The 26,895-nt window shown below is 39.3% G+C and overlaps 2 protein-coding genes across 5 annotated transcripts in view; one reads left to right on the forward strand and one right to left on the reverse strand.

Annotated features, from left to right (window-relative positions):
* Window positions 1-26,895, forward strand: part of gdf11 (growth differentiation factor 11) — a 143,311-nt gene that overhangs the window by 50,551 nt on the left and 65,865 nt on the right.
* Window positions 18,326-20,316, reverse strand: LOC137490700 (uncharacterized). 3 transcript variants are annotated; one of them, XM_073916584.1, is made up of 3 exons: window positions 20,133-20,316; window positions 19,288-19,975; window positions 18,326-19,185 (listed from the first exon to the last, which is right to left on the reverse strand). In XM_073916584.1, the coding sequence occupies exons 2-3, from the start codon at window positions 19,962-19,964 to the stop codon at window positions 19,098-19,100; spliced, it is 765 nt and encodes a 254-aa protein (XP_073772685.1). In that variant the 5' UTR covers window positions 19,965-19,975; window positions 20,133-20,316; the 3' UTR covers window positions 18,326-19,097. The 3 variants fall into 3 exon arrangements, with proteins under 3 accessions (XP_073772685.1, XP_073772684.1, XP_068075398.2); XM_073916583.1 differs by having other exon boundaries at window positions 18,326-19,975; XM_068219297.2 differs by lacking the exon at window positions 20,133-20,316 and having other exon boundaries at window positions 19,288-20,113.

Below are 26,895 nucleotides of genomic sequence, written 5' to 3' on the forward strand. Positions count from 1 at the left end.
AACACACCCCCAACTTTACAATGCTTTGCCATAATACTAAAATATGTATCAGATTGTTTTAGGCATGGGACGATAACTGATTTCAAGGTATACTGCAGTTCGGAAAAGTCAAGGTTTTACCTATAGCAGAAAAGATGCCATTTGAAATTGGAAAAAAAAATCTGTTTTTGAAACAAATAAAGAGAGCAGAATTCAATAATTCTTTTAGCCTGACAAGTTTACTGCTCCAATTTTTTTTAAATGTTTCTCAAAATAAAATATATTATGTCCAAAAGAGAAAACAAGTTTTTGTTTTTTTTACCCAGACATTTAAAATGTATATTTTTTAGAGCAGTAATCACATTATCGTGATACTGTGATATTTTTATCCAAGGTTATCATACCGTTAGAATCCTCTACTGGCCCATGCCTAGATTGTTCACATGCACAGAAATATTTGTAGATTCACATATGCTGTTGCAACATTTTTTTTAATGTTTACTTTAATAATATGTATTTTATATATATATATATATATATATATATATATATATATATATATATATATATATATATATATATATATATATATATATATAAATGAAGGGCTGATGTCATACACTAAGTAAATAGGTGTTACCCAACTGATGTACTGACATGAGGTGTACTACATGAAATTTTGGTTACATACCTGTTCTCCAGTTTAAAGGTCCAGATGACCTGCCCTCTCTGTCTAGCCTAATGCATTGTCAGCCCATGGTTGATGACATGATCTACTAAGGTTGCTCTGATTTCATTTCAAAGTAACTGCTCTAACCCTTTCACTCCTCCTACCCCTCCTTTTCTCAACATCTCTTTCCGTCTTCCTCTCTCTGCAATGTCTTCCATTGTTGTGTAAAAAAAGGTTTTTACCTGTGGTCTTTTCATAGTGCTTACATCCTGATTGAAGTGTTAACAATTAACCATTAAGGTGTTTGGCCAGTTGGCACATGTAATTGGCCAGTTAGCTCATGTAGTGTCATTTTGAATGGCAGTGTTTTGAAATGTTTTGGCAAATGTGTGACTTTATGTCAGATTGTTGTGTCTTTTGCAGAGAACTGTGTTCAGAGCATTTAATAAATGGCCATTTCCACTGTCAAAAAGTGAGTGGCCACTTTTTCGGCACCCTTTCGAAAGGGTACCAAATGGGAGAAAGTGTACTAAAAGGTGGAGCTACATGTGCTGCTGAACGCTGATTGGTTACAGAGATACGTCACGAGCTCGTGGAGCTACACAGAACGTAAACAAAGGAACCGCCATGTTTTTTTAAATACAAAGCTGAGACATTACATGGAAATACTATATGCATATAATAAGCAGCCATGGATGCCCCGGGCTCAAACAAACCTTGTCATCGTCTTGATGAACAGACACAAAACCAAGAAGAAAAAATTGCGGTGTCCTGTTGTTGTTTTACCAGCCCATCTAAAAGTGTGAACGGTATTCGCTTTCTTTCGGGAGCTCGCATCTATATGTGATATAACAAACTTCTTAAGCTGATGACAATAACGTGTGTGTGATTATTGAAGTGTCTCCGTCATCGAATCCTTTCAGAAAAAAAGGACAAGCGCGAGAGTGAAGCGGGAGTGAAACACGGAAAAAAAGAGAAGCCAACAAAACACAGGAGCAAAATTGTTTTAGCAACCTGAATCATGAACAAACTGCCATGTTTATATTCATGTTTTGGTTTATTATGAACTGGAAGTGACAAATTTACTCTCTAACAGAGCTTACTCGTGCTGGTGAAGATTAAAAACACAGATGAGAGGTTTGCGCTGACTGTGGGTGATATTGCGTGCGTTTTTGAACTCAAATAAGTACTAAATGTATGATGTGGGTAGTTTTTCTGTAATTGATATTATATCGGAGACCGTAAGGGGCTGTATGGGTTCATATATGTTGCATTTATGTATTTATTTTATATAATTACAGACGTTACAGTAGCCTATTTCGCATGTCATTGATCTGCAGTTATAATCAAATCATGTTCATAGAAAAGTTAGTAATAAACATTTATAAACAAGTATTTACGTGTATAAAGTATCTGTTTTGTGAGAAGTGCTGCTCATTATGATATGTGAACGACCCGTACAGCTTTACTGTAGACATTTATTCGAGCAAGCATGACGTCGACTTAAACTTTGTCATACACCATGCCCACCAAAAGAGTACCCTTTGTGGTGGAAATGCAAGCGGAAACGAGGCATAAGTGTCATTTTGGAAAGCAAAATGTGTGTAAAGCAGAAAAAGTTTTTAGTCTTTTGGAGACTTGAGAAGCTGTGTGTTAGCAACTGAAAAAACTGTAAGCAATGTGTTCATGTTTTGCACCTGCAAAGGCGCATAACTAATACACTCTGTGCTGGACTTTAGACTAGCTATCAGTTGGTCAATAGCGCAGTCTATTTCAGTTCCTCAAAATAGCAACGTGCCAACAATGTACCTTAACACACCTCCTTTTTCAACCGGAACACCCATGAATCCACAAAGGGGTGCAAATGGGTTTTCTATTTAAGTAACATGGCACAAAACGTAAAAAAACTTAGGGTTTTACACAAATATTTAAATTTAGCATCAATCTCTTCATATGAGATTGATGATTGCGACTGCTGTAGTTATTCCAGTTGCTTATTATTTTGGTTTTTATTTTAGGACATCACTAAAGGCAATGATGTCATGTTATCATGATGATTTAATGTGGCAATAACCTCGTACTTGTACTGTGCATTTACACCCTGGCCATATTTATCAATGGTAACACAAGAAAACAACATCAGTTTGATAACAGACACTGTAAAAAGCCCATTCCCAGCCACTAGACTTTTCTGACAGGGTACTTTAGTGTCATGAGGTGATAGAATGTTGTGGGATTACTATACAAGAGTTATTATAAGGTATTACAGATAGCGAAATTTTGTGTTTTTTGTTTGTATTTTTTTAAAACATGACGGTAGAACACGAATGCGGTTATAAATGTATTAAAACAGATGTTTATCGTATAAAATTTTAATGACAAAAAAATACAAATTTGTGCATCTCCTGACTTCCGGTTGCAGCTATGCTGCAGTTGTGGCTGGTGTATTCTTATAAATTTTCTTACCCCTTTCTTTTGAGTGTGGTCCTGAAAAATCTCTCTTTCGAAAGGGTATTTAGCCCTTCCCCTAAGCCTTCAAGCTAAAGAGAATTGGGACACCCCTACTTCTTCACATGAACGTTCAAAACAAGGTTTGGGGAAGGGCTAAGGGGTAGAATTGGGTTTGGGCCTTACTCACCCTCAAGTGGTTCCTAACCTTTGTGAAATTCTTCTTTCTTCACACAAGAATATCTTTTGAAGAAAGGTGAAAACCTGTAACCATTGGCATCCATAGTAGGAAAAACAGATACTTTGGAAGCCAATTGTTTTTATTTTTTATAGCTTCTTCTTCTTTTGTGTTCAACAAAAGTAAAGACACTCAAAAGGTTTAAACAAGTTAAGTCTGAGTACATAACGATATGATTTTCATTTTTGTGTAAACTATACCTTTAGTGACAGTTGTGCTGCACATTAAACTGCATTTTAGAAAGTATAATCATTCTTTCACCATCTCGAACGTTACTGCCATACAGCCCAAGCAAGAAGAATCCAGTGTTTGGTGCGAAGTGCAGAATGAGGGAGTGGAAAGGTCTGAACATCCTTCACCAGTGCTGCTCTTGTAGCTAAATTCTCTCTCTAGTAAAACTGATAATGTTGATCCCATAGAAACACATTTTGTTCTCAAGTTGAGGCTGGGGCAGCATAATGGCTCAGTTGTTTGCACTGTCTCCTCACAGTAAGAACCAGGTCGCTGGTTCGAGTCCCAGCTGGGTAATGGGTATTTCTGTGTGGATTATGCTTAGAGTCTTTGCTTAAGTCCAGAGTCTGCTTTATTTGGGCTCTTTAACTTTTTGACTCTGTATTTTATTTGAGTTGCTATAAATAATTGTGTTAATCACAATATTTATATAGCATGTAGTCATGGGCCGGTATAAGATTCTGATGATATGATATTCTTGTATAAAAATATCACGGCTGCTCCAAAATAAGTTATTTTCTAAAAATGTCTGGGTAAAAAACAACAACTTTTTGTCCCATTGAACACAAAATATTTTATATTGGGAAACATTTAAAATATTTTGGACCAGTAGCTTTTGATGTGGAGGTTCCTTTTCTGTTCTTTTTCTGTACTGTTGCCCTGAAAAACTAAAAATAATTGTGAAAAACATGTACAAAATAAGTAAAACAATTCTTACACATACTTTAGGAACGGTATAACAAAAAAATTATCTGCATACTGTAACTAATACATTCCGTGCCGGTTAATGGGCAACAGTGTACAGTAGCTATGTTTCCATCCACCTATTTTATGCACATTTTGAATATGTGCATAAAAAATTGGTTGATGTAAACGCTATGATGCGCATAAGTTTTGAAAATATAAATTAAAAATATATGCGCATTAACCGAGTAGGATAAACTTTTTAATCGATAAGAAAAGATGATGATAAACTGTGATGGAAACAATTTTACTGACCAAATTCCAATATGCGCATTAAAAACAGGTCACGTGATTGACAAAAATGTATGTAAATGGACAAACCAGCAGACTAAGCACACTGTAAACCATCTGAAATTTTGTTTTGGTCATCTGAAAGCGCCTTACCGTTTTAGTATTAGTGTTATTATATTAATAAGGACCTCCCAGAATCAAGAGCGTCTATGCTCCGCATCTGACACCTCCAAAGCCACCGCGCGTTCACTGTATGTCAGGATTACCTTCTGAGGCGCAAGTCATTTATCAAATGCAGAAAAAATTCACGCAGCTTCTCCTACTCCAGCAAATTTCGTTTTTTTTTGTTGATATTTAGCACCAGTTAATCAGGAAGTGACAAGTTAGTTTGATTTGTCTCGTTGGATGGAAACGCCACTATTATTATGAGCAATAATCCTGTTTTGTGCATAAATTTCATTCACATTTTGGGATGGAAACATATATGGTGATATGTACAAGGAAGTGGTCCTTAAGGCATTACTCCTGTTTTCTTGCCTCCAAATTAATTTTCAAAATTTACAACATTAAATATTATATTCTAACAGAAGTAGGAATTCCAATTTTTAAAACTTACCAATAATAACAGAAGCACGATCCCTAGCAAATTATGCAAGAGGTGCTGTAGGAAGGCATTTTTCTACTATTATGTTAAGTATGGGGCGGTGTGGTGGCAAAGTGGGTAATGCTCTCACCTTGAGTTTATAATGATGTTTCCCAGTGAGGTGTTGCAGCTGGAAGGGCATCTGCTTTAAATTAATTTAATTTGCATATATTGGGATGCTATGTAGTTTATGAAATCAAAAAATCATTCTGGGTTTGACCCCACATTGCTTAGTTGGCATCATCTCTTCATATGTGTTGTATTTGAGGTCCTCGATGGTTGGCATCATCTCTTGACAGGTCTTGGATCACATCAATGGCTGTGCACAATCTCTAGAGGCCTCGGGATGAGTATCCCGAGGTGGAAATAGAGAACAAAGAAAATAAATAGTGTTATAAGTGCTATAAATAAAAACAGCAGTTATATTACCAAACATAGAAACAAACATTTAAAGCATATAAATATTTCTAACAAAATGCATATAGAATATTTCTAATGCATTAAGACGAGAAGAGTGTGTTCTACATGTGGTTGTCAAGTCCATTCACCTGCATGGAGCAAACTTATGTACTGAGTACTTAAAGGTTCAGGACACCCTGGAGAACTTTCTTTTTTATATTAACAGATTTGTGTGTGTTGAGCATCAGTTAAGAAGACAATGTTAGCACCTGTCAGCTTTAATTGTGGGGAAAACTGGATAATTTTGAGCTTTTGTCAGCAAATTTCAGCTTCCGGGTTTAAATTGATTTTTGGGGCGGGATCAAAATCGGCGACGTAGCGCAGAACTGCAAGTGCAATGATGACGCGTCAGGTTTCTCATTATTATTCATAGCAAAGTTTTCTTATCCTATGAGAAGAGCCGGCTGCTTAATTATTCATCAGACCTGCCAGAGTCAAGCCCGAGCTGTGAGACACAGACCGACAGTTCATGAAGGCTCATATGTAGGGATGTAACGGTATTGTAAATACCGTCATACCGCAATATTATTTTTTTTCGATATTACCGTAGTCGCATGACTCGGTAAAACTATAGGTCTTCTGAGAAAATTTGCTCAGGCGAATGAAGCGAACGGGAGGTACCGGAAACTACAATTCCCATCAGCCCAGGCTTGGCCATAATCCCTTGCGGTCTGTTGTCGCTACAGATCCAGTAATGCGGAAATGGAGTGTGCTGCTAGAAGCGGGGATCAAAAAGAGCTGGAAAACCCTAAAGCGGGTGTTGTCGCCATGCGCGTACTGAATAGTGGTGTTGTCGCGCGAGTTCTTATCAGCTGTGTTGTCGCGCGCGTTCTGAATAGCGGTGTTGTCGCGCGAGTTCTTATCAGCTGTGTTGTCGCGCGCGTACTGTAAAGCGGGGACGGAGGGTATGTCGCGTCGCGGGGGCCCTTTTGATCATTTTGGAAGGGAACTTTCTATCCAAGACTAAAAAGGGCATGTGCACTGCACAGGTTGAGCACTGTGTGTGCACGTGCCTGCAAGTTGGGGAATACGACTAATAAGTCATGGGGACTGCAGAAACACAGCACACTGTTCAGATTGATGCAGACATGAGATCTCTATCTCACTCATGGTTTGTCCTCTCAAGTGGGGGAAAGACAATGCACAACGTTCCCCATTGCTAACAACCTGGGCCAAGTCATATCTCTCTTGTCCCAGAAACCTCAGTCCCATATGAGAGGGTTTTTTTCTGTTGCAGGGGACATTGTAAATGCCCAGAGATACCAGCTTTTACCAGATTATATTTATATAATAATTTTCCTTAAAACCCATCTCTATCTAAGTGAGTGAGTGATTAAATCTTAAATGAGAGGAGTTTTCAACAATACTAAATTGTAACTTAATTTTTTTGCATGGTTTAATATTTTTTTGTTATTAAAATTGAAGTTCCTGTTTCAAAGCTTACAGATAGATGACTAATTTGTATGTCATTGACACTTTTGGCACTTTTTTGGAGTATTTTTAAAAGTTTTGTTTTTTCCTGTAAATGATTCAATAAATACCGTACCGTGACATTCATACCGAGGTATTACCGTACCGTGAAATTCTGATACCGTTACATCCCTACTCATATGTGTTTGTTTTCATGATCCACGGGGTTTGTTGCATGTTTTTCCCCGCGATCTTGTCAGGGCCAATCATACAGCAAAGCTGTGTGTGTGCTGCTAGCATTTTTGTCGGGAGAGCAGCATGAGAATTAGAGAATGGCGGACGCTGTCTTTTATCAGGAGTTCGTTCACATTCAGACACATCACTGTGCTGCTGTGTTTGCCTAAATCCTCCAGATTACCAGCAGGGGTAACGGTTAAAATAGACAGGTCAGGAGACCTGCTGCACTGAGTCTGCTGGATACGGGGATTGAGGGAGAAGTCTTTAATAAGGGTTAACATGAACACATTTATCTTTATAATGATATAAATTGTGGTTATGTGTATATGAAATAACGAATAACAAATGTAGCAGGGCATTAAATTACTGTTCATTTCTTTGCATTTTAACTTTGTGAACTATAAACTCATGCGTCTCCTCACGGTTTGTCTCATTTTGTGAGCTAACTGACAACAACAGTTGTTCGCTTAAGTTCTCCCCTACTGGCTACGCCCACTTCTGCCCGATGCTCGCGGAGCTCCACGCCCATTAATTATGCATCTTTTGAAAAAAATTCTGAAGTAGACTTTAACCAAAAGTGGGGGCTGTCATGGCCCTTTAAAATTGAGATCTTAAAAGCAGGTTGGATTGAAGCAAGACAGAATGTTGGTTAGATAAACAGGAGATGCAATATTTTATAATCAATACGGAAATTTAAAGACGGCCTGTGTAAGAAGGATAAAATTGGAGAAATATGGTCATATTTTCTAGACCTGGTAAAAACTCTGGCAGCTGAATTTTGCACTAACTGAAGTTTATTAAAAGAGAATGCTGGGCAACCAGTGAACAGAGCATTAGAGTAATTTAGCCTGGAAGTCATAAAAGCATGAACTAGCTTTTCTGCATCTGACATGGATAGCATGCTTCGTCACTTATTTCTCAGATAAAAGAAGTGTTTTTTTGAGACATAAGTTGATTTTCAAAAGTTATTTCATAGTAAAGCTAATATTAACGTATTCCTCTAATTGCAGGTAGAGGATTTTTGCCAAATAAGTAATGCTTCTGTTTGTCTGAATTTAAGAGAAGGAAATTGTTGGTCATTCTGTCTTTTACATCTTTAATAGATTCAGTTAGCTAAGACAATTCAGCTGTCTCATCAGTTTTTGTTAAAATGTATAATTAAGTATCATTTGCCTAGCAGTGTAAGCTGATTCCATGTCTTCTAATAATGCCTCTGCATAGATCTGTTAATTTCAGGTATACACAGCTTTACATTGTGGCATAACGTCTACATAAATGTTCCGTGACACAAAATTAGATATAATGTATGCTTTAATCGAATGGTTGGACTAACGTTTGTATTATCCCAAGTGACTGTGATAAATCTGTAAACGCGAGGCCTAATGTATCACTAGTGTCATCTATGTGGATTTTGAAATTTCCTACAAATAGTATTTTATCTGTTTTAACTAGTAAGTCAGAAATAAAATTAGAAAACTCTTTTTCGAAAATTGCAGGGTCCTAGGAGTCTATACACATTGCTTTAAGCAAGCAATAACTTTTTTTTTTCTTTCAGAATTTCTGTACTTACTGTAGAACATTAAGTGGCAATATTTCAAAAAAGAAATTAAGCATAAGTCCGTTTCTCTGATTAACATGAAAAATATAACTATAGATTGATGCAACCCCACCGTCATAGTCAGTCTGACGAGCCTGTATCTTAAATTAATATCTTCATTTAAACTAATACAACCATTTCATTCCAGCCAGGTTTCAGTAAGATAGAGTGCATTAAAATTATTTTCTGTTATTATTTCATTTACAATAAAATGCTTTAGATGCTAGTGACCTGATTTCAAGACCAAGCTTTAAAAATATCTATTTTTACTTATGTGCTGTTTTTCTGGTTTGATTAGATTTTTTTTCTTGAATCTATAATAAATTTACTTCTTGATCTAATAATACGAGGAACAGACACAGGGGTTAGCCGGATACGCATTTCTGTGATTTAAGTGGGACGAGCAAGACTAAATGAGCAATGGCTTTAAATTTTTGAATTTTGAATGAATTTTCACTTACTAGTCAAACAGAAGGAAGCATCCTGGAGAAGTTGTCCGACAGGAATTCAGCTACGGCTCTGCTGGGGTGCAGACCATCAGCACCGAAAAGCTTAGGAAAACATTCCAGTTATTGTCAAAAGAGCAGCTTCTGTTCTTCACACAATGTTAATAGTCATTCATTCAGAGCAAAAAGTCTACTGAACCTTTCATTTAATTTGTGGTAAATAGGAAGCAGCCCAGAGATAATGGTCTGCATCGCTGGCGAAGTGTGTCAAAACTGTCTTAATCAGGCTCCTAAAGTCCCTCTTCAGGATCTTTGTCTGCTGCAGCCTGGTCCACACATGGAGGACGACTGCTCCAATGTTCTCACCATCGATCAGTATAAGAGGACTCGCCAGTAATTGCGATGTCACATCCCATCTCCTGGAATGGGGCAAAGAGGTTCATCATGGGGGTCTAGAACAGAAAAAGGTGAGCCCCTGCCCAAGGTCCTGGCACATGTCTGTCACTGCTGCACCCAGGGGCCTTGGTAGCCCGGCAGTGGTGTGAATGACACCTGGCCATGCTGCTTCCCCGGTGTGCTTAGTAGATGTATTTGTATAATAGTAATAAGGGTTCGTTGACTTAAAAAAATTGTAACGACTGGAGATGTATTTTATAATAAAAATGGAAATTATGAATCTAAGCGACAGAGCTCCAAACAGGTGCAATGAGGCCACAGTAACAACAATGGCATCACTGGAACATAAGTAATTGTGGACACAAGAGGAAGCTGTATAAACCTGGTGCTAACCCAGACTTTATTAAAAATAATAATAAAACTACAGCTGCCCAACTCACTGGAGAATTAAATGTGCACCTTAATTCTTCTTTTTCCATCAAAACTGTTAATCTGAAGCTTCACAGAATCATGGCCGGGCTGCTATAGCCAAATCTTGCCAATGCCAAACGTCATGCCAATGCCAAACGACAGTTTCAATGGTGCCAGCAGCAAAAATCTTGGACTGTGTACAATGTTAAATGTGTATTGTTTTCTGATGACTTCAACTTTATTGCCTTTCCCACATTGGGGAGATTTATGGTGCGGAAAAGCCCCAAAGAAGCATACCACTCAGACTGTTGCATGCACAAAGTACAGCATGATGCTGGATTAGTGATGTTTTGGGCTGCAATATCATGGCATTCCTTAGGCCCAACAATTGTGCTAGGTGGCTGCATCACTGCCAAGGACTACCAAACCATTCTGGAGGACCATGTGCACCCAATGGTTCAAACGTTGCATCCTAGATGTGGCCCCATGTATCAGGATGATAATGTACCAACACACACAGCAAGACTGGTGACAGTTGAATTGCCATTTTGCAGGACTTGTATCTGTCATTCACAAAATAAATTGATGCTGTATTGGCCACATTAGGAGGCCCTACACCACAGGTGTCAAACTCAGTTCCAAAAGGGCCGCAGCTCTGCACAGTTTAGTTCCAACCCTAATTAAACACACCTGATCAAACTAATTGAGTCTTTCAGGCTTGTTTGAAACCTACTGGTAAGTGTGTTGGAGCAGGGTTGGAACTAAACTGTGCAGGGCTTCGGCCCTCCAGGATTTGAGTTTGACACCCCTGCCCTACACCTTACTAACGAATTATTGTGGTCTAAAATTTTTAAAATTTTCATTGGTCTACATTTCAAATAGTCTGTTTTCTTCATCAATCCCTTCAGTTTCATGGCAAAATCCTTACTACGGTCCTCACAACATAGGGTTGTATACTGGAGAATGGATAAAATTAAAGAGATAATTAATTGTCTAATTAAACAAAGATTTAGTATTATTGATGAACAACTGTTTGCCTGCTTGTTTGGCTCCCAAGCTGTGGTACCCTTGACATGGTTGTGGTGTAATTTATGATAATCAGTCTCTGTTGGATTCCATCAACATTTTTTATGACTTTGATGTGGACTTTTTTTAACAAACTGTATGGAAAGATTAAAACTAAAATGCATTAGTGTAAACAAGGCCTCAATCTGCTTAAAGGGCCACGAAACCCCCCTGTCTCAGCAGGGTGTTTTCGCATCTCTAGTTTGGAAAAAGTTAGGAAAGTGGGTGTGTCTAGCTCTGTTTAGGTGGGAGTTTTGGGGGAGGGGACGAGGGAAGGTTTTGCATAAAAATGTGAGTTTCCGTTTGGGCACGCAATGATTTTTACCAAGATAAAACAAACACACAGACGCAGGGGAGAAAGACAGTGATTGTGTTTACATGGGCATCAGTAATCAAATTATTTGCCAAATTATTAATTTGTTGATTGGAATTTTACTTTAATTCAGGAACATTTCCTGCATGCTTCCCGTGACAAACGAGATATTTAATTCGAGGACCTGCTGGAAAAGTGTAGTTTAAATGCAATGTTTGATACCATACGGCGAATGGGAGAAAAAAAAAAACATCTGCATTTCTCGGTAACTTAGATGCACTTGGTAGGTAGCATCAGAAAGCCGTGTGTGTATTATTGTTATAATTATTATTATAACCTATCCTGTCACAAAATGCGGCAAAAATCCTACACAATGGTAATAGTTTGATTGTGGTCTTTACATGTTTACACTCGGAGAGCAGCATTTAAAGTGGATCTTCCAGTCCATAATATTGTAGTGATATTAACGTACTGTAAACTTAGTAACTAAATCATTTTGACTAAGGTATGTCTTTAAAAACTAAAAGAGTAAACAAAAACAAAACCTTCCTTGAAGTACATTTATAAATGCAACACTGACAAGCTGTGTCTCCAAACAATTCTTCTTCTTCCACTTGTTTTGGCAACACAACATGGTGTCCCTCTGCCGTCTGAACACTTTAACAGGTAAAAAGAGTCTTCAAAGCTATGATGCATTTTAATGAAGTTTCACTGCAGATACAATAGAGCGGGCTTATTGGTTTGAACCAAGTCTTTCTCATGAATTAATGCTGCACACTCGGAGACGACACGATGCACTCGCAGGTACAGACAGCAATACACGCAAATATATGATCACCATGACGCAGCTTAAAAAATTAGTTTCAAACCGGAAGAACGAATTTGCTCGAAATATCGCAAAAACAACCAATTTTCACTTTTTAGTGAAATATTTGTGTCCTAAAAAGTTTTTATTGCAGCGTGGGACACATTTATATATGTTAGTGTTTTGTGGTCCTTTAATGTAAATTTATTGACTTTTACAAATGCTGCCAAATCAGCTGAGGCAACTTATTTTTCAAATTTAATTATTTAAAACAATTCCAAACCTAAGGTCCTTTTCTCTGTCAATATGTTTGTACCGTCTGTTGCTTATTTGTGATAACTTCTCAAGTTTTTATTTTTTTATTTTTTTGAAGATAAAGTAGTTAAAGCAAAACATGTCTGCATCTTGGGATGTTTTTGAGCCTGTTTCACTTCAGTCACACAAAGATACAATCCCCAATTGAAAACAGTTTCTTTCAGTAATGTTATTTATCCAAAGCAAATTTAGTAAATTGTTAATTCAGTTGGTTGAGGCCTAACGTCATTTTCTAATAAGTGTCTTTCAATTTATGCGGTTCTAACTCATTTTAAAGTGGCTACGGTCACACCTCTCCTCGAAGCATTGGCTTGACCACTCAGTTTTTAAAAATAATTACCACCCTATCTCTGTTTTACGTTTTGTTTCCAAGGTTTTGGAAAAATTTTAATTTTCCAATTCTAGACTTTTCTGATCCTAAATAGTTTATTTGAACATTTTAAGTCTATTATTATTATTATTATTATTATTATTATTATTATTATTATTATTATTATTATTATTCAAGACTATTAACCCCTCAATGAGGTCAAATCTCACAATATTGTATGCTTAAATGAAGAGAAAATTCAGAAAATCAGAAAATATGAAAAGCTTTTAATTTTGACCTATGGCCACCTAGGACAGATTTTAAGTCCTCAAATGTAGGGAATCTAGATGTTCTTTTTAGATGACTCCCTAATATTTGCCAACCAAATGTCCACTGTGATTAGTTCTATTTCTAGTTCTATCTCTTTTTATCAGCTCTGTGTATTTGCAAAAATTAAACACTTTCTCATTGGCAAGACCTTGAAGATATAAAGTTATACAGCCATACAGTCTTTTTGCACCTCATGCGTTGACTATTGCAACTCCTTGTACTATGGGATTTCCAAAACTCAAACTGCTAGCCTTCAGTTAGTGCAGAATGCTGCCCCTAGATTTCTTTTGAAAAAGAAAGAGGGATCACATAACTCCATACCTTAAGGCACTTCATTGACTGCCTGTTCAATTTAGAATACAATTTCTTCAATGTCAAGCACCCACTTAACTATTTGAACTTCTACATCACGATAGGCCCACTAGAAGTTTTTAGACTCAAACCTTCTGTCACTCCCACACTTAAAACTTAAGCATGGATGTTATTATGCATTCTCTCTGAATGGGCTTTGCTTTGGAATGACCCACCAGTGCAGGGGTGCTCAATCCTGTTCCTGGAGATCTACCCTCCTGCAGATTTCAGCTGCTACCCATATCAAACACACCTGAACCAATTAATTAGGACCTGAACACCACTTGATAATTACAGGCAGGTGTGTTTGATATGGGTAGCAACTGAAACCTGCAGGAAGGTAGATCTCCAGGAATAGGATTGATCACCCCTGCACCAGTGGAATGGCCCGTAGCCTGGCTATTTTTAATTGATGGGATTTAAACGGGTAGTGCAGAGTGTATTTTAAAGGCTTGGTTGACTTCATGGGGTGCAAAATCATGTGTGCTGGTGCCTTATTTAAAAAAAAAAATCACTTTATGCTTTAATTTTACTTTGCTACTCAGTTAACATAATTCAATTCAATTCAATTCAGCTTTATTTGTATAGCGCTTTTACAATGTAGATTGTGTCAAAGCAGCTTCACATAAATGGTCATAGTAATTGGAACAGTGTGGTTCAGGTTTTAGTGTTTAAGTTCAGTTCAGTTCAGTTTAGCTCTGTTCAGTGTGATTTAATCATTACTGAGAGTTCAAACACTGAAGAGCAAATTCAACGATGCGTAGCTCTACCAATCCTGAACCATGCAAGGCAGTGGCGACAGCGGAGAGGGAAAAAAAACTTCACCTGATGGGAGTGAAGAAAAAAAACCTTGAGAGAACCAGACTCAGTTGGGCACGACCATTTTAATTTCTCCGCTGGCCAAAAGTCTTGTGCAGAACTTCATTCGCCGTGGTTTATGCTGGAAGATGGCCTCAATGAAGACTCGTCTGTCCCTGGAGCGTCGCTGGAATCAGACTCATGTTCTCCACTCCCCACGACCATCAGCGCAGCAGCAGCTCAGGATATGGCCTGGTCCCGGATATGGAATCCTTGGGATCATCACGTCGCTGGTCTTGGATCCAATCAGTGACTCCGCCTAATCTGAGGACCTCGGGATGAGTATCCCCAGGTGAAAATAGAGAATAAAGAGAATAATTAGCGTAGCTGCTGTTCATAGTGTATATAAGCAAGATGTAGAAGCCAGTGTGGAACCTGCTAGGTGATGCACTGAGTGTATGCTTTACTAAACAGATAGGTCTTTAATCTAGTTTTGAACTGGGAGAGTGTGTCTGAGCCTCGGACATTACCAGGAAGGCTATTCCAGAGTGTAGGAGCCATGAAAGAGAAGGCTCGACCTCCTTTACTTGATTTTGCTATTCTAGGTACTACCAGAAGCCCTGAATTTTGAGATCTTAAGGAGCGAGTTGGTTCGTAGCGAGACAGAAGGTTGGTTAGATAAACAGGAGCTAGATTATTTAGAGCTTTATAGGTGAGAAGTAATATTTTAAATTCAATACGAAATTTAACAGGCAGCCAGTGTAAGGAGGATAAAATTGGGGTTATATGATCATATTTTCTAGACCTGGTCAGAACTCTGGCTGCTGCATTTTGCACTAATTGAAGTTTGTTAATAGAGGATGCTGGGCAGCCAGCAAATAGAGCATTACAGTAATCCAGTCTCGAAGTCATAAAAGCATGGACTAGCTTTTCTGCATCTGAGATGGATAGCATATTTCGTAATTTAGCGATATTTCTCAGATGAAAGAAGGCAGTTTTTGTGACATGGGATATATGGTTTTTAAAAGTTAGATTGCTGTCTAATATGACACCCAGATCTTTTATAGTAGAGCTAAAGCTAACTTTGTATCCCTCTAATTGTAAATTGAGTTGCGAGATCTGCTGTGTGCAAGATTTAGGCCCAATAAGTAATAATTCTGTTTTGTCTGAGTTTAAGAGAAGAAAATTGTTGGTCATCCAGTCTTTGATGTCTTTGATACACTCAGTTAGTTTAGAAAGTTCAGACGTCTCGTCAGGTTTAGTGGAAATATATAATTGAGTATCATCTGCATAGCAGTGAAAGCTGATCCCATGTCTTCTAATAATGTCTCCCATAGGTAGCATGTAAATTGTAAACAGTAAAGGGCCTAAAACTGATCCTTGAGGCACCCCATACTTTACTGGGCAGATTTGTGAAGGCTGTCCATTAAGATTTACAAACTGGTAGCGGTCAGTTAAGTATGACTTAAACCATTGTAGAGCCTGTCCCTGGACACCTGTAGACTTTAAGCGATTTATGAGGATATTGTGGTCAATGGTATCAAATGCCGCACTAAGATCGAGTAAAACTAATAGCGAGACGCACCCTCGGTCAGCAGCTAAGAGTAAATCGTTGGTTATTTTCACTAAGGCGGTTTCTGTACTGTGGTGAGCCCTGAAACCTGACTGAAACACTTCAAAAATATTGTTCGTCTGCAGAAAAGAGCATAATTGAGTGGAAACAACTTTTTCTAGTATTTTAGACATAAATGGAAGATTTGAAATAGGCCTATAGTTAGCTAAGTTGTTGGTGTCTAGTTGCGGTTTCTTAATAATAGGCTTAATAACAGCTAGCTTGTAAGAGTTTGGAACATGGCCTATAGATAAAGAAGAGTTGATAATGTTAAGAAGAGGTTCTCCTATAGCAGGTAGCAGCTCTTTCAGTAATTTTGTTGGAATTGAGTCCAGCATACACGTAGCTGGTTTAGAGCTATTTATAATTTTCACTAACTCTTCATGTTCTATGATTTTGAAGCAGTGTAGGTTATTATTATGATTTAATGAAATATTTACAGGATTTGGAGTATAAGCCGGTGCAGAAAGTTTGGCATCTCCTATTTTCTGTCTAAAGCCTTCTATTTTATTACTGAAAAAATTCATGAAGTCATCACTACTAATTTGCGGTGGAGTAGTTTGTTCCAAGGATGACCGATTATTTGCTAATTTAGAGATGGTGTTAAATAAAAATCTAGGATTGTTATGATTATTTTCTATCAGTTTGCGCAGGTGCTCGGTCCTGGCAGATTTTAGAGCCCTCCTATAGCTGGACATACTGTCTTTGTACGCAATTCTAAAGACCTCTAAATTAGTTTTTTTCCATTTACGTTCCAGGGCGCGGGTTGCTGTTTTGAGCGCACGAGTATGACTATTATACCATGGTATAGTTTTAATCTCTCTAGCCTTTTTTAATTTGATGGGTGCCACAGTATTTAGTGTGCTAGTAAAGATGGCATCCATACTGCTGGTTACTACATCAAGATCATTTGAGTTTGCGGGTGCATTACGAAATAGAGAGAGATCAGGTAAGTTATTTATAAATTCATCTTTAGTTGACGGAACAATAGTTCTACTAGGGCGGAGTATTGGAGCGGGTTTGCTGATTTCAGGTAAACATAGCTTATATAGTAAGAGGTAGTGATCTGTAATATCATCACTTTGTGGTATAATGTCTACGTCAATAACCTCGATTCCATAAGACAGAATTAGATCTAATGTATGCTTTAAGCGATGGGTTGGACCCACAACGTTTTGCTTTATCCCAAGTGAGTGTATTAAATCCATAAACGCGAGCCCTAATGTATCATTAGCGTCATCTATGTGGATGTTAAAGTCACCTACAATTAGCATTTTATCAGTTTTGACTAGTAAGTCAGAAATAAAATCAGAAAATTCTTTTAGAAATTTGACATAGGGTCCTGGGGGTCTATATATGGTGATTAAAGCGAGAGATAACATAGGTTTTTGTATAGTATCTGGAAGCTGAACATTAAGCGATAATACTTCAAAGGAGCTAAACATAAGTCCGTTTCTCTGTTTAATATTAAGGAAATCACTAAAGATTGATGCAACTCCACCACCACGACCAGTTTGACGAGCCTCATGTTTATATAAGAATCCTGGAGGAGTTGCTTCATTTAAGCTAATATAGTCATTTTGTTTCAGCCAGGTTTCAGTGAGACAGAGTGCATTAAGATTGTTTTCTGTTATTATTTCATTAATGATAAGTGCTTTAGGTGCAAGTGACCTGGGGCCTCATGTACGAAGACTTGCGTGGAAATCTTACTAAAACATTGCGTACGCACAAAGCTGTAAATGTGCGTACGCAGAAAAAAATTCAGATGTATGAAACACTGCGTACGCCGAATCTCACGCATATTCTTTTGTACATCTGAATGAACGTGAAACTGAGCGCAACATGCACGAGCACAAAACCCCTCCCTGCCACCTCCCCCGTATGAATATGCTAATGACTATGCTAATGGAAAAACCCAACGAAAAAGCAACGGCAAAATCAAGCAAAAAGAGAAACTTTGAACAGAATGTGAAATGGAGGTGCTGCTTTCGGAGGTAGACCGGAGAAAAGCGGTGTTATTTGCAAGTTTGTTCTCCGGAATAAACAACAAAAGAAAAAAATAGAGTGGGAGAGTTTAGCTGATACGGTTAACACAGTTGGGTCTGAACATCGCACTGAGTGCATTTAAAACAGAAATAGTGTGGTTTATAACTGAAAAATGTTGCAGAAACCTTAGCAGTCTCAGTGGCGCACCTCATAAGAAGCATGTGATTTTGTACTGACACGCTCGAGCATAAACTCGGCTCGAATCCAGCGTCTGATAAACTCTTTCTTCTTTTTTTCCCCGCTACATATCAGATTTTGCCCACTATTTATCACGAGAAAGACAAGTAGGAATCATCAATAAGTTTGTGCATCATATTTTATTTGCACATTTATTGAATGGAAATGTTTCTGATTCACGCATGCAAATTCATCTTCAGATAGTGTCTTTATAGCAATGTGTGTGCAGTAGATTGCTCAGATTACATTGGGAAAACAGGCGACCGCTGCAAATTGTGCTTTAATGTTTAGCTGGTCAACTGTGTGGTATGGAAATCTTACATACCTACTATATGAACCCGTCTCATACAGCTGCCATTGCAAGGATCAGACACTTTGTAGAGAGGAATTTAACACAACTGCCTCTAGGAGTCGCCAATGGAAATAAAACAGACACGCACAAAAAATGTGCGTACGCCTGCCAGAAACCTGCCGTGAACCTGCGCACATTCCCACGTTCAGTTCATTGTTAGTAAATCCAAACGTGAGCGATTCTGAGCGTGAAACCTGGCGTACGCAATGTTTTTGTGCGTACGCAGCGTTGATACATGAGGCCCCTGATGTTTAGGAGACCAAGTTTTACGAAATTTGTATTTTCACTTTCTACTGGTTTTTCTGGTTTGATTCTTACTAGATTTTTCCTGGAGCACACAGTACGTTTATTTCTTAATCTAATAATACGAGGAACAGACACAGTCTCTATAGGATTCGCCAGATATGCGTTACTGATGTTTAAGTGGGGTGAACAAGAGTCTAGGTGGCTATAGTGTGAATTTTGTGAATTTTTACCTGCTAGTCAGATGGTGCGAAGTAGTCTGGAGATGTTGTCCGACAGGAGTTCAGCTCCGGCTCGACTGGGGTGCAGGCCGTCAGGACGGAAGAGCCTAGGACGCTCCCAGAAAAGATTCCAGTTATTAGCAAAGAGCAATGTCTGTTCTTTACACCATGTTATTAGCCATTCATTCAAAGCTAAAAGTCTACTGAACCTTTCATTTCCTCGGCGGTAGGTAGGAAGCGGCCCAGAAACGATGATCTGCGTGGCGGGCGAGGTGCGTCGAACCGTCTCGATCAGGCTCCTGAAGTCCTTCTTCAGGATCTCCGACTGCCGGAGCCCGGTGTCGTTTGTCCCCACGTGGAGGACAACGGCACCAGGGCTCTCGGCAGCGCCCAGGATGGTTGGAATCTGTGTAGAAATATTTTTCACACGGGCACCAGGAAAGCAGAAAGTACGTACTTTATTACCTTTTGAGGAGGCGGCACGGACGTGACGAACGATCGAGTCACCGATGATGGCCACATCGGGACCCGACTCGCGGAGAGGGGAGAAGCGGTTCTCCGTGGAGATCTCGAACACAGGCGGAGACGTTCTGCCCCGGGATCTGGGAAGCACCTTGCGCGGCTGCACCCAGGCGCCGTGGTAGCCGGGTGTCGGCGTGAACGACGCCTGGCTGAGCCGCGCCCCGGGTGCGCTGGGCCTGGACAGAGAAGGACGCGGGGTTGAGGTAGAGGGAATGATGTGGTTGTAATTTCCACGTACCTTAGGTGATGAGACGGCCTTAGCATTAGGTACGGCTAGAAGCCGTTCCCGTAGCCGCGACCGTCTTACCACCAGCGCGCGGATCTGGGACTCCACTTCTTCCAGCTCCAGCTCCAACGCCTCCATCGATGCTTCTCCTGCACACAAGGACAGAGACGGAAGCGACATTTTACGGGGTAAAGAGCAAAGCCAGTAAGTCAAAAGTGTATGGTTAAAGAGGTCGGTAGCTTTAGCTGACCAGCGGCGCTAGCAGGCTAAAGCTACAAACAACAGGCGGAAGCTCGAGGGACAGACCGTTTTTAAAGCAGCTTTGTTTGTATAAATGTATTAAGGGTTTGGTCACCCTAAGTAGGAGAGACAAATACTTAGCGAATGAGGAAGAATTTAATGATTAAGATTTAAATTGCGAGTAAATAGCAAGTCCAAACTTCAAGCACACAGTGTGTGACCGAACGGAGACAGTGACGCCAGTGACGTCACTCGAGCATCATAAACATAAAAAAGACAATGAAAATTTCTGGTTTCCTCAGAGCCCCGCCCTCAAGAGACTCTGATTTGTCAGATAACCTAGTGTGCTGTAATTTGTGAATTGGCTCCACATCACCAGAAAACATCATGCTTCTACTACGATGCACTTTGTTGTGTAAGTTATGTTAGTGCAGTTGTATCCTTTTGAGCCATTAGACATTAGAGGTCATAGCTAAACCTCATGCCTGGTCTCTAAAGTATATTTGGTTTATAAGCATGTGTAATACAAAATGTTTACAAATATTTTGTGAGCTCAAGTTTATTATTTCAAATGTAGAATGCAGTAAATGCCAATAGTATCTAGATGTACTCAATGGAGTGAGTGACGTCACTGCGACAGGTAGGCTTAGCGGTGGGGTTAGGTGAATGCATTAAAAAACATTAGATGCATCCAGACCCCTCTTGTAAATGCATCTACATGGAGAGACATTGTACGTGCTGTTGAAGATTTTGGGTGAGGTTTGAGTAATACATATAAATTTGAAGTTGGCATTAATTAAATTGTTATATGCCAAACAGCATTTCTTGATGTTAAGATCCTTACGTACTTGCTACAACATGCACTTAATGCTAAAAACTATGCATGTAAGATATCAATTTTAATAAATAAAAATACTTACAGGTTGTGGCTCACAAACCACATCTTGCATTATCGTTGGAACTACTTCTTTGAGAAGTTTTTTAAACAAATTCAGCACTGAACTGGGTTAGATTCTGGAAGCTATCCTTTGTCATATGTGAGAGAAATAAATGTTTTTCTAATTTCCTAACTGATTATTATTATTAAAAATAAATTGTAACCACTTCTTCACTTCTAGCCCAAATACAGAAACTAAACAAGCTCTGTGAAAATAGCCATGTTTGGATGACATTTTATCTTTCTCTGCTACTTACAGCATCTCTACGACCATGCCCCTTCTTTGTGTTTTCCTGGGTTGTAAAACAAAGGGTTTATGACATCAATAACCCCAATGTATTTTCTTGTAGCCCCCAAACAGTTTACTTTATGCTTAGCTAAGCTACCTCTGTAAAAGCCAATGTCTTCCTTTGCATTAAATTTTTAGTGTCTTACATTCAATTATGTTGTTTATGTCCACACAGCTACATTACACAAAAACTAAAGTTTAAAATAGGATATCGTAGTAGACAAGCCCTTTGAGTCACTCTAAAAACACACATGTTTGGATTTGCACCATTAGGAATTGTATTTTTATTGTTTTTATCTCTTGTCTGGATTTCCTTTTTTTCTATATGTTCTTTTCTATCTCATGTTTTTATGATGATGTAAAGCAGGGGTGCGTAACTCTGTTCCTGCAGACCTACCTCCCACAGAATTCTGCTCCAACCCTGATCAAACACAATCAACTATTGCTGCAGTCACACTAGAGCCTTTGAACATGCAAAATTCTGTACAATGCTGCATAAAGGGGCAGGATTAAACAAGATGATTAGACATTTAAAAAGGGAGTGATTGGTCAATATTTTAAGTTTCTCTACAAACAGGTCATGTTTTGATCTTCGATTGGTCTCATGCAATCATTTAATGAGTTTTTGCGGGCCAGAGTTCACCAAGCTTGAACTTTGCAATCTATGAAGGTTTATATACTATTTCTACACACATGTCTGTCCAAACTGCTTGAAAAGTATATTTTTCATCATAAGTTCCCTTTAAAGTGCAATATTTAATGTGTCATACACAAAATAGACATGTCATTTTTTAAAAATTAAATATTAAGTAATATTAATCTGACCAGTTAACGGTTAAAATTCAGTTAATGAGTGTCGGTTTGTCAGTTGCCAACCTCCAACTTATCCAGCATATGTTTTAAGCAGCGGATATCTTTCCAGCTGCAACTCATTACTTGCAAACACCCATACACTCCCATTCATACACATACACTATGGACAATTAAGCCTTTATATAAAAGATGTGAAACACAGGATGCATTTTTTTCATAGAATGAGGGTATGTAAAGTCGAATCTACTCTGGATTAAGGATCTTGGAGATGGAATATAGAACCTATGAATTAAGGACTAAGCTTAAGAGACGGTGTTTCAAGAGGGCGGTAATGAGTGGAAAAGCAGGCTTTCTGACCACAAACATATCTGGGAGCTTTGGAGCTATAAACATTTTTATTGTGAGTTTTGAGTAGAGATGGCTTTTAGCCAGGTGCTCTAACACCACCTAATGAAAGTTTGGAGCAGCAGAAAAATGGGGAAATGCTGGTAGAATATGTTTAGGAAGGGCAATGAAGTGGGCAGCTTTGGAAAAACAATTGACAATATTGAGAATAACAGTGTTACACGAAGGTGGCAACCCTGTTACAAAGTCCAAAGCAATGTGGGACTAAGGACATGACAAGACAAGAAGTGATCGCAGAAGACCCATCAGAGAAAAATTGTTAGCTTTGTATTGGATGGAAACTGGACTGAACAAGACGTAGCAGCAAATGTTATGGGCTATACCGAACCACAGTGACTGCTGGGGCACAACAGGAGTGCCTGACAAGTTCAGAATGTAATGATGGAAAAACCTCGGATTATGTACGAGCAAATCAAGCGAACCAAAACTAAGACTCTCTATGGAAAATAAAGAAAAGAAGGTATCAGAGATGTGAATGTCTGAGCTGTTCGATTAACCCATTTCGGCTGGGTCCCCGCCTGCTCCGTGGAGTCCTCTGGGTTCAAGCCTTCCGCTGGCCTGAGGTTTCTGGGTCTCTTTTTCTTGTCTTGCTTTTCTCTGATTTAGCTTTTTCTTTTTAGATTTGCTTGGGGCATTCGCCTTGGACACAAGCTTTATAGGGATGGTTGGTATCCTACCTATAGTGCCAAGTTGACCAATCAGAAACTAACTTCACTGAGACATGTTTTTATGACCCTTTGTTTGAAGTATAAGGATTTGCATAAGCAATTTGATGCAAACTGTCGCAGAAATGTCCAGGTCTTATAAAATGTTAATATGTTGCACACATCTTAACATAAAATGTAAACAATCATTCAGTACACCAAATTAGCTTCAAAAGGACTCTAAACATGAGCTTGTTATGAGAGGCAATATCTGGGTTCGGTCCTCCAGAGCGGTGCGTATTGTTGCAACTTTCCAAAAAGAGCAACACAATTGTGCAGCATGTCGTTTTCAGGAGAGCAGGGTGCGGGTTTTCCTGGCTCCGGATAATGGACACGATCACTGCATTGCATGTTTGGGGGTCCAGCATGTTAATGCGGTGCTCGCGGGTGGTTCATGTCGTCATTGCGATGCCATGACTGTTGCACAGCTAAGATCGCGGCTAACTTTCGTACGAGAGCGAGCCACCCCAGTTGCCTCCTTTTCTAAAAAAGCAGCGGGCGCTCGGGCAGATCTGAGGGTTCCAGTGGCAGATCCTTCCTTTCCTGTCATTCGGACCAAAAAAGTTGGGACAGGAACAATTTAGGGCTAGTAGTCAAGCAAATTGGTTAAAAAATTATGGGATTTAAAACAGGTGTTGTCAACAGGTGATTGTAATTAGTATTTGGTACAAAAGCAGTATCCAAGAAAGGTCTAGTCCTTTGGGAGCAAGTATGGGCCAATGATCAGCAGTTTGCCAACAAATATGGGAAAAAATGATTGAAATGTTTAAAAACAATGTTCCTCAAAGAAAGATAGGAAGACATTTGATCACCTTTAACAGTGCATAACATAATTAAAAAATCAAGGTATCTGGAGAAATCTGAGTGCATAAAGGACAAGGGTGCAAGCCTAAGCGGAACAACTGTGTTCTGAATCCCTCAGGAAGCACTGCATGATGTATCGTTACAAATGCCAGCTAAAACTGTACTGTGCCAAAAGGAAGCCTTATGCTAACAGTAACTAGAAGTGCGGTCAACTTCTCTGGGCTTGGAGGCATCTGGGATGCACCATCACACAGTGGAAATGTGAACTGTAGTCAGATGAATCTGTATTTCAGGGTTTTTTTGGGGGAAAATGGGTGCTGTGTGCTCCGGACCAAAGAAGAAAAAGATCATCCAGTCTGTCATTGTATGGGGTTGTGCCAGTGCCTTTGGCAAAGGTAACTTGCACTTATGTGATGGCAATGTTAATGCTGAAACGTACATAGAGCACAATATGCTGACCTTTGACCAAGGATGCTCATGCGTATTTCAACAAGACGGCGCAAATCCACATTCTGTGCACATTACACTCCAACATACCCCCACCCCCCTGCCACCCAGTTTTCACTTACATTGTAACCCTTTCACCATAAATTTTTAGTGGCAACCAGTGCATTGTAATTATGATCCATCTAAACCAGGGGTTTTCAAAGTGTGAGGCGCGCCTCCCCTGGGGGGCGCCAGAGCATGTCAGGGGAGGCGCGGGAAAAAATATAATATAATTAAAATATAATTATTAAGTTTAATTATTATATGTATTTTTTATTATATTTAAACGTTTTAATTAAACAAAGCAAAAAAATAATACGTCAAATATAAGAAAACCTTTTTGACCCAGAAGGCCATAGCTGTGAATTCTGCCTGCTAATACAACGGGTCGGTTTCTGAGACCCCCCCCTCCTCACGAAGACTGCCGTCAAACTGAAAGCAAAAGTAAAATATGTCCCGGCCCGGTCCTCTCTCGGCTTCCTCTGCCTTCGTTCCTCCTTTGATGATCCAGAGCTCCTTCCGTGGGATCCGAGGCAGGTGCGCACCGCAGGTGTTTCCCCTCACTCCGTTCCCACGGCTCTCGGCCACGCCCCCTCGCCACAAAAGCCTTCAAGTTCAGGGCTTAAACCCAAAAGACGACGATATGATGATCAGTATTTGAGTATAGGATTTACGTGGACAGGACCAGCTGATGGACCACGACCTTTATGTGTGGTTTGTCAAAATATTTTGGCTAATGACAGCATGAGACCCGCTAAACTTAGACTGTTTTGACTGGGATGGACAGTTCTTGGATCTGTTCTATTCATATTGAACCATCATGCTAGTTTTAAAAACGTTATATTAAAATACTTGTTATTACTCTGTAAATAATTGCACTTTCATGCAAATGATGATAAAAGTGAGTTAACAGTCTGACATCTGTCTGTGTCTTTATATATACTGTATATATATATATATATGTGTGTGTGTATGTGTGTGTGTGTGTGCGTGCGTGCGTGTCTGGTAGGAGGGGGGCACCAATGGATAAGTTGTGTCAAAAGGGAGGCCCACTGTCTTAGACTTTGAAAACCCCTGATCTAAACGAAACACCAGACAAGAGCTGAATGAGATGCTCAATCACTCACATATGAACACCAATGAAATTGTAATGGTTTTGACTATTATACGCACGCCCTATTCATTGCGGCACAGCTACTGCTTACCTCACCTCATGTTTTTTGAGTGTGGCTTTATGCAAGATCCTAAAACTAAAATATACGTGAAATACATTATATAATTAATGCAAAGTAAGGAAATAAAAATAAAAATGTCTACAATGTATAAAAACATTTCAATAAAGCATTACATCGGCAGCATACACTGAGTGAGCAAAAGTGGCTGGCTCAAGCTAGTTTGCAATGGATTACACAATCTGACTTGAGGCACAGCTTGGGCTGCTCAACCTTGCTTGCTATGCTGTAACTGAACAGGAGATACACAAAATACACTGATTTTGATCATAAAAATTGTTAAAATCATTTGAATCAAACAGAAATTGCATTTATAGCACAGATCAGTGGACAAATACTTATTTTATCATTAGTATACATCTCATGATGGCAGGAAAGGATGATGACAGATGAGGCACTGCCTCGCACGTCTCCCCTGACCGCACGAAAGTGATAGACTGAGTGTGAAACTGATATAGTTTGCTCTTTCTAACATTTCTAATATTGTCACTCACATTCATTTGGGAATGTTCTTTTGTCCAATATTTTTGTATTAAATGGGCGGTCCATTATGGTATTGTATTTTAAACTTTAGTTTTTGTGTAATGTAGCTGTGTGATGTCATGGAGGGAATCACACAACAAGTGAGAGCTCATAAGTGCCCTGGAAGGTGGTTTATTTACAACAAGAGATTTTCCCAGTTGTACATTCAGGTTAGTGGCTCGGGTGCTCTGTGCTCTGTGCTCTTTTCCTAGTGTGGCTGTGGATCAGTTGAGTGCCCCTTTGATTCTGGTAGGTTCTCAGCTGCTGCCTGGAAAAATAGAGGGAGAGAGAGAGAGCTGGTTAGTGCTTGCTCTTATGGAAAGCCATTTCCCTGTTCTGCCGTGTTGCTGCAATTTAAATGCAAGCCGGCTGATGGGCTGCAGCTGGGGCCAATGAGCCTGAGTTAAGGGGATGCAGTTGTTTCTCCTTCGTTTCCTGGGCGGCACTAATGATCTTTCAGGACACTCAGCACAGTCCTCCCCCTAAGTGTCATCCTGGTCCCAGGTGTGACGTGAGACAGTAGAGGTAATTTAGGGGTTGGGAGGGGAATGATCCCTGACAGACCTGCAAAAGCTGCCCAAACCCGAGAGAGGCTATTTGCATTGGCGGCTCCGGCCCGATGACGTACCACAGAGTC

This window comes from Danio rerio, chromosome 11 (assembly GCF_049306965.1).
Source record: "Danio rerio strain Tuebingen ecotype United States chromosome 11, GRCz12tu, whole genome shotgun sequence".
Lineage (NCBI taxonomy): Eukaryota > Metazoa > Chordata > Actinopteri > Cypriniformes > Danionidae > Danio > Danio rerio.

Excerpts from the sequence above, each read along its gene's own strand:
- LOC137490700 (XM_073916583.1), bottom strand. The coding sequence starts at position 19,964 with ATGGAGGCGTTGGAGCTGGAGCTGGAAGAAGTGGAGTCCCAGATCCGC.